We start from the raw sequence: 19,457 nt of genomic DNA, 5'->3' as shown, positions 1-19,457 counted from the left end.
ATGGACCTTGAATGTATTATACTAAGTGAAATAAGTAAAAAAAAAAGACAAACCCCATATGATTTCACTTATATTTGGATTGTAAAAAAAAAAATGACAAAACAATGACAGACTCATACATACAGAGAATAAACTAGTAGTTGCAAAATGGGAAGGGAGTAAAGGGATGCATGAAACAGCTGAAGGGGATTAAGAGGTACAATCTTTCAGTTCTAAAATACATAGGACACAGGGATGTAAGGCATAGCATAGAGAACACAGTCAATAATATTGTAATAATTTTGTATAGTGACAGATGGTAACTAGACTTATTGTGGTGTCTATTTTGTAAAGTATATAAATATCAAATCACTAATACACTGAAGCTAATACACTATTGTATGCCAATTATTCTTTAATAAAAATAAAAATTTTTAAATAAAAATAGGAATAAAAACACCATCTATGAACTCAGACTGCATGGGTTTGAATTCCACATCTACTACTTACTATGAACCTTGGGATAAGGTCCCTAGCCCTCCTTAGACAGGGTTTCCTCTTTCATAATATGGAGCTAATAAAAGTGCTACCCTCATAGGGTAATGAAGAATACATAAGACAGTGCATGTAAAAATGCCTAACATGGTATCAGAAACAGTAACTCTTTAATACATTTTGTTTCTATAAATAATAATAATAGCAACAACAATATTAGTTATAATAATAAGGTATCCCTTTTTCTGAGATTTGACAGAGAACAGGTTAATAAAAGATATGTCTAGAGATAGCCTTGCAGGGAGAAGAGATATTGGAGGTCCTAAAAGCCTAAGTGCTTTCCTTTTTCTCTGGTAAGAGATTACACTGTTGGTATTAATTGAAAAGAATGGGGAGAGGAGGGTTAGAAGACTTGAGGAGAGCAGGTAAGATACGGTATAGCTGCTATGGAAAATAAAAGGCCACTGAATAGGAACAAGTAAAATAACTGCTGAAATGACAATGAGAGTCCCGCTGAGGTAAAAGCTAAAATGTCATAAAGACACCAATTCACTCAGTTCACCAAGGAGAACAGGGAGATATAAGGCCACAGAGTTAGCGACACAATGAGAATACTAAGGAGCTCGGGTTTTATTCTGTAAATTCCAGGAGACACTGAAGGTTTTCGATACAGACATCACATGCTGGATATAGATTTTAAGTAGACTACACTAATTGTATTGATGGGGGAATTACCAGAAACAAGACAACCAGTTTGGAGCCTCTCTCATTACTGCAGATGATTCTACACATTCTGAAATCTTCCTAAACGTAGGCTGTCGATATATTTTGAGGATTAAAAAGTCTTTGAGTATATTCACACCAAAGTTAATCTAATTTTAGCACTGATGTGGAGAAAGATGTTTTAACATAATTTTTACTTTTACAGATCTAAAATATGCTATTTATACTTTTTTATTATTTTTTAGAAGATTTTATTTATTTATTTCTCAGTGACAGAGATAGAGAGCAAGGGAGCACAGGCAGGGTAGCAGCAGACAGTAGGAAAAGCAGGCTTCCCACTGAGCAAGGAGCCTGATGTGGGACTTGATCCCAGGACCCTGGGATCATGACCGGAACTGAAGGCAGACAATTAACTAATTGAGCCACCCAGATGTCCCTAAAATATGCTATTTTTAATCTCAGGCTCAGAGTTGGGTCTAATAATCATCCTATAATTCAATTCAATAAACATTTATTATCAATTATATATAAGGTATTATTCTAAGCACCCCAATACATTTTCTCTATAAATAATAATGGCAACAATAATAGCAGGTACTTAAAAGACTAGGGCCTATCATTATTTCAAAAATATTTTCCAAGATATGAGATTATCTAAATTTTATTTGGCAAATCCTGATGGATACTACCTTGGGTGATTTACATTGCACAAATTACTCTGTAATGTCCTTGATTTTTTTTCCCTACAGACATGTAACTAAGGATGGGGAGAGTTAAATAAGAGGATCAGATAACTTCATATTCACAGACTCAGAATAATTTATCTTTATGTGCATAAATAAGAAATCTCTTCCATTTTCTATTTTGCTTTTAGTTCAGAAGGTATATTGTTTTCTATGTCCCCAAACTTCATTTTCTCAGTGTGGCACCAAGGATAATCCTCTTGAAGGACTTGCTTGGCAAACTAATACATCTTCCAAGATAAACTGCATTCAGGAAAAAAAAATGACTTCAGAGAGACTGTGTAGTGTACCTACTGTAAAACTCATAACCATCATGAATAAGCTGAATTCTCAGATAGTATATAGCCTTGCTTCAATTATGGTATGAATTCAAGCAGCTTAAGTTTCAAATGAGGACTTTGGTCTAGAAAATTTTATTATTTAATATTGCACTAAAGCACCACTATTAATAAATAATATCTAGTCAGTTCAACTGACTAGATAGAATAATTTGCTTAATTCAAAAAAGAAGAAAAAAGATCTTCCTCAGGTATCTTTACATCAGCTCTACCTCATCCCAAAAATACATTCCTGATTTTCTTTTCAAGGATTTGACAGAACCTTCCGATACCACTACATACAATGCCATATCTGAGAATTAATAAGCTCTGAATATGGGCAAGCAGTTATTGCACATGTTCAAAAGTTATGTTCTCTGTCCCATCTATCACATTTTGACTTTAAACAGGATTTTTAAATTGCAAAGTACCAAATCAGATAAATTAAAATATATTACTATTAAAAAGGGAATAAAATATTTGAAACACAGTATTCGACTACTAGTTCCAATGTAATTTTGAGTCTTAGTATTCAGTATGGCATTGGTAGGGAGCCAGGATAAAGTTAGCAGCCGTAGTACAGCTGCTCATTCATACACTGACCAAACTTGTACTGAATACCTAAGTTAAAAACAGTATTTTTTTCTCCAAAAGATTAAATAAATCACCATCCTATCCTTCCCATGTTTTGCCCATTACTTCAATAGCATGTTTGAGGAATGCTTATATGTTTTAAGCATATATTATTTAATACATAATTTATCTCTAGTCATCTTTTGTACCTCTTAAAATGAAGAGGGGATGAAGAAACACAACTCATTCCAATAATGATTTAATCATACTAAAGTATGATATGCATTTATGAGATTTTCTTCCCAACTAACAGTGTATTTGAAGTTTTCAATTAATTAATGACACTCAAAAGGAAATCTAAAAATTCTTGTGGTTTTTCTGATACATATATATAACAAAATTTTTTAAACTTTTGCTATTTATCTAGTTTCTACTCTTTTATTTAGTCCAAATTGGGGAGGGGGAAATTCTAACACCAAGACCTAAATAAAAGAAAAATAGACAATACAACAGACAATACAATAATATATACTACTTTTCATATATTAATAGAATTAAATATTGGCACTAGTATGGAGGAGATGCCATGAGATATCTTGAGATATTCTGTGGAATAAAAACCTAAATTTCTTTATTTTTCAAAACCATGACAAATAATAATAAAGTTTTTTTCCTGACAATGTTAAATATAACATTATGTAGCTATGCAGTTTGAAAAAAATCAACAATTGAAATGTCCTTTTCACTGTTTCTGATAATAACTACATCACAACACAGCCTGTGGGCCCTTAAGCTAGATACATACCACAACTCCAAATTGCTCGGGCTCACAGAGGTCATCATATTCATTCCTCAGCTGTGCTAATTCACTGAGTACTTTCTGCTCTGGAAGATGCTTTACAAGGTTCTAAAAAGAAATAAAAGTATAAAAGTTTAATATTTTATTATTAGGACTGTTAAGCCTACATTAACAACTCTAAAAGTGATTATCTAGGATAGTAAGTTTCTGATTACGATCCTGTTATAGCACTAGTGTATACACCCCTTCTGTCCCAAATAAATAACCAAAAAATGAACTACAATTTAATTTGATTAAATATACAAATGCATTTGCTTTCCATGCACTGCAGTACATAAATGATAAATAAAAAGACCATATGGAAGTAAATGACATTGTAAAACTGACTAAATTTCTAGGCCTTAAACCCATATCGCATTTTTAAGCTTTATTTTCTATCAGAAAGTCAATTCATTTGGAAAACATAAAAATACTATGTAAAATTAAATCATGTATAATAACAATAATAAATGTCAACTCTATTCTGAGTTGATAAATGGCAACTCTATTTGCCCATAATGGGCAAAATTTGGAATAATCTTTAATCTTTAATCTTATGAACCATACCAAACCTTTAAAAAATCTCCCATTATTTACAATGTACTTAAATACACAATGCATTCCCACTTTAATGGAGAACCTAGCAAAAGCAGTGAAATCTGAATGTTCAAGTATGATGTGAAGAGAATAAAAATTGATGAACTCTTCTCAACCTAGTTTATCTTGGACTATGATACAGTTCTAATTATCATTACATTAGCATGCAACCAACATTTTGGGGACATGTATAGAATTTCAAAAAATACATCAAAGGAAGAAAAGCAGGAAAAAGAGATTTAAGAAAGTAGAGCTAACACAAAATGGCAGAGAAGTACATTCCAGGGATTGGTCCTACCACGAAAGCAATCACTGAGCTAGAAAGAGTAATTTAAATAAACTACTTCAAAATACTGAAACCTACTTGGATACAACAAGGGAAGTGTTTGTTAAAGGGAAACACTGATATTCTATGGTAAGAGAACAACATGCACAAAACAGGTATCAAACTCCATTCCTCAGCACCACTATGAAGATAGTGTCTGGGTCCTTCAGGTGCTGGCTAATGCCACGGTGGGCAGTGGGACTCATGTTATCGGAAATTTAAGGATGTGCATTTTGGTTGGTTTGGCAGTTCCCTGAAGGGCCAGTGCAGGTGCTTGCAAGTTGGTTTCAACCCTCTTAGTAGCTTCCCCAGATGCATCTATCAGAAGACTTAAATAGGAACACCTCCCCTACTCTTTGGAACCAGCCATTTAAGGAAATTTTGTCAGATTACTGGATGACAGCAGAGATAATAAAACCATAAACCCAGTAACCACATACAAGGAATATACAGCTTGCAACAATTGTTTGGAAAAATTACAAATAGCTACAGCTCTCAACAAACAAAACTCAGCAGTCTGTGAGATGTAGAAAAATCCAATTCCACAGTTATAAAATACTCAAATGTCTAGTTCTAAACAAAAACAAAAAAATACAAGGCCTGCAAAAAGCAAAACAAAGCAACAACAAGAAAAAAACACAAAACAAACAGACCGAAAAAAATAGGAAGGCATAAGCTACACATGAAGAAAAAGAAGAATATGACAGAAACTGTCTCTGAAGAAACTCAATTTTGGAATTAGTAATCAAAAACACTAAATCAACTATCTTTTTTTTTTTTTAAAGATTTTATTTATTTATTTGACAGAGAGAGAGATCACAAGTAGGCAGAGAGGCAGGCAGAGAGAGAGGAGGAAGCAGGCTCCCTGTGGAGTAGAGAGCCCGATGCGGGGCTCGATCCCAGGACCCTGAGATCATGACCTGAGCCGAAGGCAGCGGCTTAATCCACTGAGCCACCCAGGCACCCCTAAATCAACTATCTTAAGTATGTTCAATGAGCTAAAGGAAACTATGAACAAATACATCAACTTCCGAGCAGGACCTGAAAGAAGTCCACACTGAGACACATTGAATCAAACTGCCAAGAAAGGAAGTGATTTTAAAACAGCAAGAGCGAAGTGAATTGTTACAATTACGGAATCCACAATAAGATTAACATCTGATATCTCCAATGTAAGTAAAAAGGTAGGGGGATAAAATATTTAAAGTCCTGAAATTAAAATAATAACAACAACAACAACAAACTCTCAACTAAGAATTCTGTATCCAGCAAAACTATCTTCCTTTAAACAATGATGGAGAAAGTAAGATATTCCCAAATTGACAACAACAAATATAATTTATTGCTAGCAAACCTGTTCTGTAAGAAATACTAATGGAGTGGCACCTGGGTGGCTCAGTGGGTTAAGCCTCTGCCTTCAGCTCAGGTCATAATCTCAGGGTCCTGGGATCGAGTCCCACATTGGGCTCTCTGCTCAGCAGGGAACCTGCTCCCTCTCACCCTCTCTGCCTTCCTCTCTGCCTACTTGTGATCTCTCTCTGTCAAATAAATAAATAAAATCTTAAAAAAATACTAATGGAGGTCCTAGAGACATAAATAAAAGGACACTAAACAGTAACTCAAAGGCATAAGAAATAATGAATAATTATAAAGATAATCACATAGGTAAATATACAACCCAATGTTATTACACTATTGGTTTACAACATTTTTTCCTAAGATTAACAAGGTAAATGAATAACACAATAATTAGAAATCTATGTCAATGATCATACAATGTATAATGATGCAATCTGTGACAAAAATAATGTAAAAGGAACAAATATGTATAGGAAGAGTGTATATTATTAAAACTAAGCTCCTATTATTAAAAATGGGTTGTTATAAATTTAAGATATCAATTACAATCCCTAAAGAAACTAGTAAGAAAATAACACAGAAATAAAGATGGGAATCAAAATAGGCCACCAAAGAAAAAAATTAAATATAAAAATAGTAATAGAGAAATTAAGGAACAAAAACATGTAAGAGATACAGAAAACAGCTAGCTGGAAGAACTAAGCCCTTCATTAGGAATAATTACTTTAAATGTACATAAATTAAATTCTCCAAGAAAAAGAAAGGGCTTGGAAGATTGGACTTAAAAACAAACATATTTATCTATACACAGTCTACATGAGACTCAGCTTTAAATAAAAAGATAAAAGAGGTTGAATGCAAAAGAATGGAAAAACATATTCCATGTAAAATAGTAACCACATATAAACACACATACACAAAAACAAACTGTGGTGGCTATATTATTGCCAGACAAAATAAACTTGAAATAATATATATATATATGTATTGTATGTATGTATGTATGTATAATATATATAATGCATACATATATATATTAATATATAATACATACATATATATATTATTTCAAGTTTATATATATTATATATATATACATATATATATATGTTGAGTTGAGTATTAAAGGCCAACATATACGTATATACGTATATCTATATAAAAAGAAACAAAGGATATTCTATATTGATAAAATTTTCAATGCATCAGGAAAATATAATTATAGCTAATACCCAACTAAAAGCAGAGCTCAAAAATATGTGAAATAAAAATTGACAGAACTGAAGAGAGAAAAAGGCAGTTCTAAAATAACAGGTGGAAAGGCCGTGGCTGGGTAAATCAGAAGAGCATGTAACTCTTGATCTTGAGGTTATGAGCTCAAGTAGCATCTGGGTGTAGAGATTATGTAAATAAATTTAAAAAAAACTTTTAAAAAATGAAATAATAGGTGTATTTTTTTAAGATTTTATTTATTTATCTGAGAGAGAGAGAGAGTGGGGGACAGCAGATGGAGAGGGATGAATAGACTCTGCTATGAGTGTAGAGCCCGATGCAGGGCTTGATCCCACAACCCTGAGATGTGATGACCTGAGCCAAAACGAAGAGTTAAACACTTGACTAACTGAGCACCATAGGTGGAGTATTTAATACTCAACTTTCAATAATGGATTGAACAAGAAGACAGAAAAATAACAAGAAAATAGAGAATTTGGATATCACTATAATCTGATTACCCCAAAGAATATTTATACAAAACATTCTTCCTAACAACAGCAAAATGTGTGCTCTTCTTAAGTGCACATGGAACATTCAAGATATATTACATATCAGACCAAAAAACAACTCCTAATAAATTTTAACTGACAAATCATGCAAAGTATCTTTTGTGATCACAATGGAAATGTCACTAGAAATAAGGAAAAGGTAAAGGAGAAAATTCACAAAACTGCTGAAATAACACTCTTTAAAAAGCAATGGGTCATAGAAGAAATTACAGGGGAAATTAGAAAATATCTTGATATGAATGAAAATGAAAACACAACATGCTACAACTTATGGAATTCAGCAAAATCACTGCTAAGATGAAATTATAGTAATAATCATCTACATTAAAAAAGGCTTTAAATTAATAACCTAACAATATACCTTAAAGAACTAGAGAAAAATCATACTTAAGCCAAAGCAAGAAGGAAATGTTAAAAATTATAAAAGAGGTAAAATATGATTAATTAATTAGAGAACTAAAAAACCAATGAAATTGAAAAATCAATGAAACTGAAAATTGATTTCAAAATTGACAAAACCAAAGGGGGGAAAAAAAGAGGGAGAGAGAGAGAAAGAGAGAGACTCTAATAACCAAAATCACAAATGATAGTTGGGACATTATTACTGATTTTATAGAAGTTTAAAAAAGATTATAAAAGGATACTATGAGTAATTGTACACTAGCAAACTGGATAACCTAGAAGAAATTGACAAATTCCTAGAAACACACAAACTACCAAATCTGAGTCCGGTGGGGGGCGGGGGGGGGGGGGAGGAGAAAATCTGAGTAGACCTATAACAAGTTAAGGAGATTGTTTAAGTAATCAAAACCCTCCCAACAAAGACAAGCCCAGGACCTGATAGATTCACTGATGAATTCCATCAAATATTTAAATAAGAATTAACACCAATCCTTTTGAAACTCTTCCAAAAAAGTTAAGAGGAGGGAATACTTTCTAACCCATTCTATGAAGCCATCATTACCCTGATACCAAGATACAACAACATCAGGCCAATATCCCTTAATGAATACAAGTACACATTAAAAGATACAGTAGGGGGGCGCCTGGGTGGCTCAGTGGATTAGGCCGCTGCCTTCGGCTCGGGTCATGATCTCGGGGTCCTGGGATCGAGCCCCGCGTTGGGCTTTCTGCTCTGCAGGGAGCCTGCTTCCTCCTCTCTCTCTGCTTGCCTCTCTGCCTACTTGTGATCTCTCTCTCTCTCTCTCTGTCAAATAAATAAATAAATAAATAAATAAATAAATAAAATCTTTAAAAAAAAAGATACAGTAGGCAACATACAGCACAAGTCCCATGGGCAACAACTGTATCATGTTCTGCACATGGTACAAGTTCTCTTTTGTTCTCTCTGCTTACATTTTCCCTTCTTTCAGTTAACTTTGCACTTCCATTAAACTCTAGGCCTGCAATGGCGTAAGTGATGAAGTTAAGGTTAAAATATAATGCCCTTTCAGAGGAGGGGGCAAGATGGGGGAGAAATAGGAGACACTGTTTCAACAAGTCCCCTAAAGTGAGCTGAGTATCTACCAGAACACTCTGAACACCCATGAAATCAGCCCAAGATGTAGGATTATACACTTTTGGATCCCTACCAGGGCAGAAGACACCAGTGGTGATGTAAAGCGGAGTTCTGAAGGATCGGGCTGATACGGGAGGATAAACAGAAGGGGGAGGGAGCCACCAGAAGTGACCTATTAGAAAGTAATACCCCAATACGATAGTGCCCTGTGATTGGGGACCAGCATTAACTTGGAATCTGGCTGAAAACACTCAAAAAGAGCAAAAGATCTTAAGGGGCAACTGGTGGATTCGGGCAGTCATGGGCACAGGCTTAAGCCCACAGACCCAGGACGGACACCGTCAGTGACCATCTATGCCTGAGAGTGTGAGGTGAAGCCTCCAGGCTGTGGTCCCTCAGCCACCAGCACAGGTGAGAGAGTCAGGGTGGACACCAGCCAGCGCTCTCTAGAACCACAGTCTTTTGCACTCTGTACGTGCACTGCACGACTAGGGCCTGAGTCGCACTCCACACTCTCCCCTGAGAGAGGTCCTTGCAGGTGCTAGCCTGTGGTCTCTGGGACTGGCGAGAGTCTGAACACTCCCAGCCCAGGAGGGCGTAAAAATCTCAGCATGCTATCTCTGGCTTGGATCTCTCTGGCTGTCTGCAACAGACAGCAGTCCTGGCAAAGGCAGCCACTGGAAGGGGGCTCCCTGGACCAACACAGCTTGCGGTTTTATTAGCACTGAGGTGCAGAGACAAGCAGGAGTTGGTGTGATCCATGAGACGGTGGCTGGGGACATGCTCTGCTGGTGGGAAGTTGCACAGGGGGAGTCTGTGTGCTCTAACACTCAGAGGACAACAGACTGAGGCTTCTCTGAGACAAGGTCTGGGTGCCGTTTGCTTTCCTCTAAACCTTCAAAGAGATGCCAAGGGAAAAACAAAACAAAACAAAACAAAAAACAAAAACCACCACCAAGAACAACAAAAAACCTCCAGAGAACAAAAGCCTGAAAAGTCAGTTTCCTCAGAGGCCAGCCCCTTCGTAAGGGGCAGGAGGACTCAACCAAAGCAAGACTGCCTGAACAACAATGCAGCAGGCGCCTTCCCCAGAAAGCCAGCCAAAAAAACGAGAAGACAACCACCACAGGGTCCCCACAAAACTGTAAAACCCTAATATCAGGGGAAAAGAAGATATTAAACTCCAGTATTGGCCTAAAACCAGTATATTTCATAGTTAAAACTTTTATTTTTAATTCATTCCTATTACTCTCGTACTTTTTAATTCATTTTTAATTTTTTTAACCATTTACCATCCCAGCAAGAGGTTCAATACAGCAAATTCCATAATAACCTTTTAACTTGAACTTTTTTGATACATATACCTGTGTTTTTCTTTTCCTTTTCTATTTTTTTAATATACACATAGAGATAAGCTTCAAGGTAATCCTCTTTCCCCAATCAATACTACCCCTATATGTAAATCAGTTTTCATCCCCCTTTATCTACGGAAAGTTGAGTCCTTTAGCAAAGATATCAAGATACACCCAGGAAGAATCAAAATAACCTTCCTCCCACACACGGAGGATTTATAACCACCCTCCCGTCTTTTTCCTCTGTCACTGATTCTGTGTTTTTCTTTCTGTTCTGGTACTATATAAATCTTATACTTGGGGTTTATTTTGGGTGGGTTCTCTTCTTTTTTCCTTGTCATTTACTTTTGTCAGTCTTTTTGTTTGAGTTTTTTTGTCTGTATACCTTATGAATCCAACCATTGGGGCCCATTCTGGCTGGGTCTTCTCTTTCTTTCTCTCTCTCTCTCTCTCTCCCTTTTTTTCTCTGTATCTTTCTTTTTCTCTATCTTTTTAAATTTCTTTTTGGTGAGGACTCCTGATTGCTCACAAGCATTCGAGGGTGCACCTTGCCTGGATCACGGTTGATACATTCAGCTACACATCCCTTCAGCCATCTGTCATCAAAATGACTAGGATGAAGAACACCCAAGAGAGGAAAAATTCAGAGACTGTGCCCTCTCGATCAGAGCTACTGGATATGGACATAACAGTATGTCAGAAAGGGAAATCAGGGTAACAATTAACAAGGCAATGGCCAGGTTGGAGAAAACCATTAATGACAACATTGAATCGATTAGGGCATAAGTGAAAGATGCTCAGGAAGAAGTTAAAAATGCTATCAATGAGATCCAATCTAATCTAAATTCTCTAACAGCTAGGGTAACCGAGGCAGAAGATAGAATTAGTGATCTAGAGGACAAACAGAGAAAAAGGATCAGGAGGAGGTCTAGAACAATGAGCTTAGAAGCCATGAAAACAGAATTAGGGAAATAAATGACCCCATGAAACATTCCAACATCAAATAATTGGGATCCCTGAGGGGGAGGAGAAAGAAAGAAGACTAAAAGACATAGCTGAACAAATTTTCCATGAAAATTTTCCCAATTCGGGGAATGGAAACAGGGTTCCTGTCCTCGAAGCCAAAAGGTCACCCCCCAATATCATAGAATCTAGAAATACTTCAAGACACCTGACTGTGAAACTGATGAATCATAATTTTAAAGAGGAGCTCTTCAGAGCAGCTAGGGGGAAGAGATGCCTTACATACAGAGGAAGGTCTATCAGAATAACATCAGACATGTCCACAGAAACCTGGCAACTAGAAAGGACTGGCAAGACGTATTCAGGACACTAAATGAAAAAAACATGCAGCCAAGAATACGTTAACTAGCAAGGCTGACATTCAAAATGGATGGAGAGATAAAGAGCTTCCAAGATTGGTAAGGTTTAAAAGAGTATGTGACCACCAAGCTGGCACTACAAGAAATATTAAGGGAGCTTTTATAAAAGAAGAAAGACCCCAAGAGTTCCACAGAAAAAAAATTTATGGAGACAATCTATAGAAACAAGGACTTCACATCCAATACAATGTCAATAAAAATGTATCTTTAAATAATCACTCTCAATGTGAATGGCCTAAACACTCCCATACAATGGCACATGGTTACAGACTGAATAAAAGGACAGGACCCATCCATATGTTATGTACAAGAGACGCATTTTGAACCTAAAGATACATCCAGACTGAAAGTGAAGGGATGGAGAAGCATCTTTCATGCCAATGGACCTCAAAAGAAAGCTGGGGTAGTGATTCTAATACCAGATAAATTAGATTTTAAACTAAAGACTGTAGTCAGAGATTAAAAAAGGACACTACATCATTCCTTTTCTTAAAAAATATTTTATTTATTTGACAGAGAGAAATCACAACTAGGCAGAGAGGCAGGCAGAGAGAGAGGAGGAAGCAGGCTCCCCGTGGAGCAGAAAGCCCGATGCGGGGCTCGATTCCAGGACCCTGGGACCATGACCCGAGCCAAAGGCAGAGGCTTTAACCCACTGAGCCACCCAGGTGCCCCACACATCATTCTTAAAGGGTCTATCCACCAAGAGAATCTAACAATTGTAAATATTTATGCCCCAATAATGGGAACAGCCAACTACATAAGACAACTGTTAATCAAGACAAGAGTCATATTGATATGAACACATTAATAGTAGGAGATCTTAACATACCACTCTCAATAACAGACAGATCAATTAAGCAGAAAATCAATAAAGAAACAAGAGCATTGAATGAAACAATGGACCAGATGGACCTCATAGATATAAACAGAACATTGCACCCTAAAATAAGAGAATAATCATTCTTCTCAAGTACACATGGAACGTTCTCCAGAATAGACCATATACTGGTTACAAATCAGGGCTCAACCAATACCAAAAGACTGGGATTATTCCCTGCATATTCTCAGACAACAATGCTTTGAAACTGGAACTCAACCACAAGAAAAAGTTTGGAAGGAATTCAAACAACTGGAAGCTAAAGACCACATTGCTTAAGAACATTTGTATAAAAAAAAAACTGTTTGGATCAACCAGGAAATCAAAGAACTTAAACAATTCATGGAAACCAATGAGAATGAAGACACTTCGGTCTAAAACCTATGGGATACAGCAAAGGCAGTCCTAAAGGGGAAAATACATAGCCATCCAAGCCTCCCTCAAAAAATTTGAAAAATCCAGAATATACCAGCCCTCTTTACACCATAAAGAACTGGAGAATCAACAACAAATTAAGCCAACCCCACATACAAGAAGGGAAATAATCAAGATTAGAGCAGAGATCAATGAGATAGAAACTAGAGATATAGTAGAACACATCAACGAAACTAGAAGCTGGTTTTTTGCTGTTGTTGTTTGTTTGTTTTAAAGATTTTATTCATTTATTTGACAGACAGAGATCACAAGTAGGCAGAGAGGCAGGCAGAGCAAGAGAAGGGGAAGCAGGCTCCCGGCTGAGTAGAGAGCCTGATGTGGGGCTTGATCCCAGGACCCAGGGATCATGACTTGAGCCAGAGGCAGAGGCTTTAACCCACTGAGCCACTCAGGTGCCCCTAGAAGCTAGTTTTTTGAAAGAATCAATAAGATCAATAATCCATTGGCCAAACAAATTCAAAAGAAAAGAGAGAGGACACAGATTAATAAAATTATGAATGAAAAGGGGGAGATCAGACTAACACCAAGGAAATAGAAATAATCATCAGAAATTATTATCAACAGTTATATGCCAATAAGTTAAATTCTGGATTTAATGAAAAGAATGCACTCCTGGAAACCTATAAACTTCCAAAACTGAATCAGGAAGAAACTGACAACAAGAATAGAGCAATATCTAGTGATGAGATTGAAGTAATGATCAAAAGCCTCCCAAAAAACAAGAGCCCAGGATCTGATGGAGTGCCTGGGGAATTCTACCAAACATTCAAAGAAGAAATAATACCTATACTCCTGCAGCTGTTTCAAAAAATAGAAACAGAAGGAAAACTTCCAGATGCTTTCAATGAAGCCAGCCTTACCCTGATCACCAAACCAGGCAAAGACCCGCCCCCCCCCCCCCCCCCCCCCGCCAAGAAGGAGAATTTCAGACCAATATCCCTGATAAATTTGGATGCCATGATTCTCAAGAAGATCCTAGCTAAGAAGATCCAACAGTACATTAAAAAGATTATCCACAATGACCTGGTAGGATTTATCCATGGGATGCAAGGGTGGCTCAACATTCGTAAATCAATGTGCTAGAACAAATCGATGAGAGAAGAGAGAAGAACCACATGGTCCTCTCAACTGATGCAGAAAAAGCATTTGACAACATATAGCATCCATTCCTGATAAAAACACTTCAAAGTATAGGGACAGAGGGAACATTCCTCAACTTCATAAAATCTATCTATGAAGAACCCACAGCAAATATCATCTTCACTGGGGAAAAGCTGAGAGACTTCCCTTGGAGATCAGGAACTTGATAAGGATGCCTACGCTTGCCACTCTTGTTCAACACATTGCTAGAAGTCCTAGCAATAGCGATCAGACAACACAAAGAAATAAAAGGTATTCAAATTGGCAATGAAGAAGTCAAACTCTCTCTCTTTGCAGATGACATAATACTTTATATGGAAAACCCAAAAGACTACAATCCAACCTCCCAGAACTCATACAGCAATTCAGTAATGTGGCAGGATACAAAATCAATGTACAGAAATTAGTTGCTTTCTTATACACTAACAATGAAAATATAGAAAGGGAAATTAGAGAATCGATTTCATTTACTATAGCACCAAGGACCATGAGATACCTGGGTATAAACCTAACCGAAGAGGTAAAGGATCTGTACTCAAGGAACTACAGAACACAAACGAAAGAAATTGAAGACACAAAAAGATGGACGAGCATTCTATGCTCATGGATCCGAACAATAAACATTGTTAAAATGTCTATAGTGGCTAGAAAAATCTATACTTTCAAAGCCATTTCAATAAAAATTCCATTGGCATTTTCCAAAGAGCTGGAACAAACAATCCTAAAATTTCTATGGAACTAGAAGAAACCCTGAATTCTAAAGAAATGTTCAAAAAGAAAAAAAAAAACAACCATGGGGTCATCATGTTGCCTGATTTTAAGGTTTACTACAATGCTGTGATCACCAAGACAGCATGGTTCTGGCACAAACACAGACACATAGATCAGGGGAACAGAGTAGAGAGCCCAGATATGGACCCTCAACTCTATGGTCAAATAATCTTCAACAAAGCAGGAAAAAATATACAGTGGAAAAAAGAAAGTCTCTTCAATAAATGGTGCTGGGAAAACTGGACAGCTATGTATAGAAGAGTGAAACTCGTCCACTCTCTTACACCATACACAAAGATAAACTTGAAATGGATAAAAGACCTCATTGTGAGGCAGTTATTTATCAAAATCCTAGAGGAAAACATAGGCAGTAACCTCTTCGATATCAGCCACAGCAACTTCTTTCAAGATATGTCCCCAAAGGCAAAGGAAACAAAAGTGAAAATGAACTTTTGGGACTTCATAAAGATCAAAACCTTCTGCACAGCAAAGGAAACAGTCAACAAAACAAAGAGGCAACCCACAGAATGGGAGAAGATATTCACAAATGACATGGGCTGATATCCAGGATCTATAAGGAACTCCTCAAACTCAACACAAACAAAACAGATAATCACGTCAAAAAATGGGCAGAAGACATGAACAGACGCTTCTCCAAAGACATACAAATGGCTAACAGACACATGAAAAAATGTTCATCCTCATTAGCCATCAGGGATATTCAAATCCAAACCACACTGAGATACCACCTTACACCAGTCAGAACGGCAAAAATTAACAAGACATTAAATAACAAGTGTTGGAGAGGATATGGAGAAAGGGGAACCCTCTTGGTAGGAATGCAAGTGGGTGCAGGTACTTAGGAAAACAGTGTGGCGATTCCTTAAGAATGGGAATGCAAGTTGGTGCAGCCACTTTAGAGAACAGTGTGGAGATTCCTCAAGAAATTAAAAATAGAGCTTCCCTATGACCCTGCAATTGCACTACTGGGTATTTACCCCAAAGATACAGATGTAGTGAAAAGAAGGGCCATCTGTACCCCAATGTTTATAGCAGCAATGGCCACAGTCACCAGACTGTGGAAAGAACCAAGATGCCCTTCAACGGACGAATGGATAAGGAAGATGTGGTCCATATACACGATGAAGTAATATGCCTCCATCAGAAAGGACGAATACCCAACTTTTTTTTTTTAAGATTTTATTTATTTACTTGACAGAGAGAGAGAGATCACAAGTAGGCCGAGAGGCAGGTAAAGAGACAGGAAGAAGTAGGCTCCCCGCTGAGCAGAGATCCCCATGCGGGGGCTCGATCCCAGGACCCTGAGATCATGACCTGAGCTGAAGGCAGAGGCCTAACCACTGAGCCACCCAGGCGCCCCCACAAATACCCAACTTTTGAATCAACATGGACGGGCCTGGAAGAGATTATGCTGAGTGAAATAAGTCAAGCAGAGGGAGTCAGTTATCATGTGGTTTCACTTATTTGTGGAGCATAACAAATAACATGGAGGACATGGGGAGATGGAGAGGAGAAGGGAGTTGAGGGAAATTGGAAGGGGAGGTGAACCATAAGAGACTATGGACTCTGAAAAACAATCTGAGGGTTTTGGAGGGGCAGGGGATGGGAGGTTGCGGGAGCCTGGTGGTGGGTATTATGGAGAGCACGTATTGCATAGAGCACTGGGTGTGGTGCATAAACAGTGAATTCTGGAACACTGAAAAGAAATTTATAAAATAAAAAATTATTAAAAAAGGAGATTGGTTTTTGGTTTTGTTTTTGTATTTACCCTAAAGATTCAGATGGATAAGGAAGATGTGGTCCATATACACTATGGAGTATTATGCCTCTATCAGAAAGGATGAATACACAATTTTTGTAGCAACATGGACGGGACTGGAAGAGATTATGCTGAGTAAAATAAGTCAAGCAGAATCAAGTATCATATGGTTTCACTTATTTGTGGAGCATAACAAATAACATGGAGGATATGGGGAGATGGGGAGATGGAGAGGAGAAGGGAGTTGAGGGAAACTGGAAGGGGAGATGAACCATGAGAGACTATGGACTCTGAAAAACAACCTGAGGGTTTTGAAGGGGCGGGGCTGGGAGGTTGGGGGAACAAGGTGGTGGGTATTATGGATGGCACATATTGCATGGAGCACTGGGTGTGGTGCAAAAACAATAAATACTGTTACACTAAAAACAAATTTTAAACATATGTTAAAAAAATAAATTAAAAATAGACCTTCCTATGACCCTGCATTGCAGTATTAGGTATTTACCACAAAGATACAGATGCTGTGAAAAGAAGGGCCATCTGTACCACAATGTTCACAGCAGCAATGGCCACAGTTGCCAAACTGTGGAAAGAACAAAGATGCCCTTCAAGGGACGGATGGGTAAAGAAGATATGATCCATATATACAATGGAGTATTAAGCCTCCATCAGAAAGATGAATACCCAACTTTGGTACCAACATAGACGGGACTGGAAGAGATTATGCTAAGTGGAGTAAGTCAAGCAGAAAGAGTCAATTATCATATGGTTTCACTTACTTGTAGAACATAAGAAATAACATGGAGGACTGGAGGAGACGGAGAGGAGGTGAGTTGGGGGAAATTGGAGGGGGAGACAAATCATGAGAGAGTGTTGACTCTGAGAAACAAACTGAGGGTTTTGGAGGGCTGGGGGTGGAAGGATGGGTGAGCCTGGTGGTGGGTACTATGGAGGCCACATATTGCATGTAGCACTGGGTGTGGTACATAAACAATGAATTCTGGAACACTGAAATGAAATTAAAAAAAATCATGACCTTTCACTTAAAAGAAATATGAAAACAGGGGTGCCTGGGTGTCTCAGAGGATTAAGCCTCTGCCTTCATTCAGCTCAGGTCATGGTCTCAGGTTTCTGGGATCGAGCCCTGCATCGGGCTCTCTGCTCAGCAAGGAACCTGTTTCTTTCTCTCTCTCTGCCTGCCTCTCTGTGTACTTGAGTGAAATAAATAAAATCTTTAAAAAAAAAGAAATATGAAAACTGATATAACAACATGTACCTATAACCAAATAAAATTAAGAATATCCATTATTTTGCCTCATTAATATAATTTTCTTTTATAAAATGAAAGTAAATACCCCTTTATTATTTCCATTCTTCCAGAATTTTCAATGCATGTAAATTACTCAATTGTTTTTTTTTTAAGATTTTATTTATTTGTCTGAAACAAACAGAGGAAGTAAAACAAAGCTTTGCATGTCAGTTTCATGCTGGTAAATCCAAAAAAGAAATCCTGCTTTAAAAGATGAAACTGAAAGAAAAGGCAGGAGGTGGAGGGTGGCAGGGATTAGGAAGAATAAACTTCACGGCAAATAACAAAAATAAAATTAAATCAGCTGATATTCTAAAAATCTGGTTGATCCTAACTAATCCTGTTTACCTAAATTCTTTATTGACATTAATCTCAGTACTGAGTGAGTTTTGTTGTTTTTTTTTTTTAAGATTTTATTTATTTGTTTGACAGACAGAGATCACAAGCAGGCAGAGAGAGAGAGGAGGAAGTAGGCTCCCTGCTGAGCAGAGAGCTGGATGTGGGGCTCGATCCCAGGACCCTGGGATCATGACCTGAGCCGAAGGCAGAGGCTTTAACCCACTGAGCCACCCAGGTGCCCCAAATTACTCAATTGTTTTTAAAAAATTTTTCTGTTAATGGTATTTTTGGTAAAGTATGTTATTGTGAAAAACAAAGAATCAGTTTGGGACTTTCAAAATTTTCAGTACAAGGCAACTAAGGTACAAAGATTAAGAACCGTATTAAAATTATCAGAAGTATTAATTCTTCATATTTCAACCTTTTCTTTCTTTTTTTTAAGATTTTATTTATTTGACACACAGAGAGAGAAATCACAAGTAGGCAGAGAGGCAGGCAGAGAGAGAGAAAGAAACAGGTTCCTTGCTGAGCAGAGAGCCCGATGCAGGTCTCGATCCCAGAACCCTGAGACCATGACCTGAGCTGAAGGCAGAGGCTTAACCCACTGAGCCACCCAGGCACCCCTCAATATTTTTATCTCAATTTTACCATGAAAAGAAGTACAATAGAATGAATCAGGCTTAAAGTAAAATTTCAGCTCAGTATGTGAAACACTGTTATTTTGTTTCTCTTCTAGCTATATGTAACCTGTTAATCCTCTTCACAATGCAGGCTCCACAGTAGGTGACATACCTTCTCTTTTTCTGTTCAGCTACAT

General features: G+C 37.2%; 1 protein-coding gene across 3 annotated transcripts in view; it reads right to left on the bottom strand.

Moving 5' to 3' along the window:
* The window catches only part of DIAPH2 (diaphanous related formin 2), a 1,125,504-nt gene that overhangs the window by 571,671 nt on the left and 534,376 nt on the right, over positions 1–19,457 (bottom strand). For all 3 annotated transcript variants that reach the window (XM_045995095.1, XM_045995096.1, XM_045995097.1), the window contains one exon: positions 3,636–3,737. In XM_045995095.1, coding sequence (XP_045851051.1) covers positions 3,636–3,737 — 102 coding nt within the window. The remainder of the gene's footprint in view (positions 1–3,635; positions 3,738–19,457) is intronic.

This window comes from Meles meles, chromosome X (assembly GCF_922984935.1).
Source record: "Meles meles chromosome X, mMelMel3.1 paternal haplotype, whole genome shotgun sequence".
Classification (NCBI taxonomy): Eukaryota; Metazoa; Chordata; class Mammalia; order Carnivora; family Mustelidae; genus Meles; species Meles meles.
The sequence above is the reverse complement of the archived record's forward strand: the minus strand, read 5'-3'. Positions and strand labels throughout refer to the sequence as shown.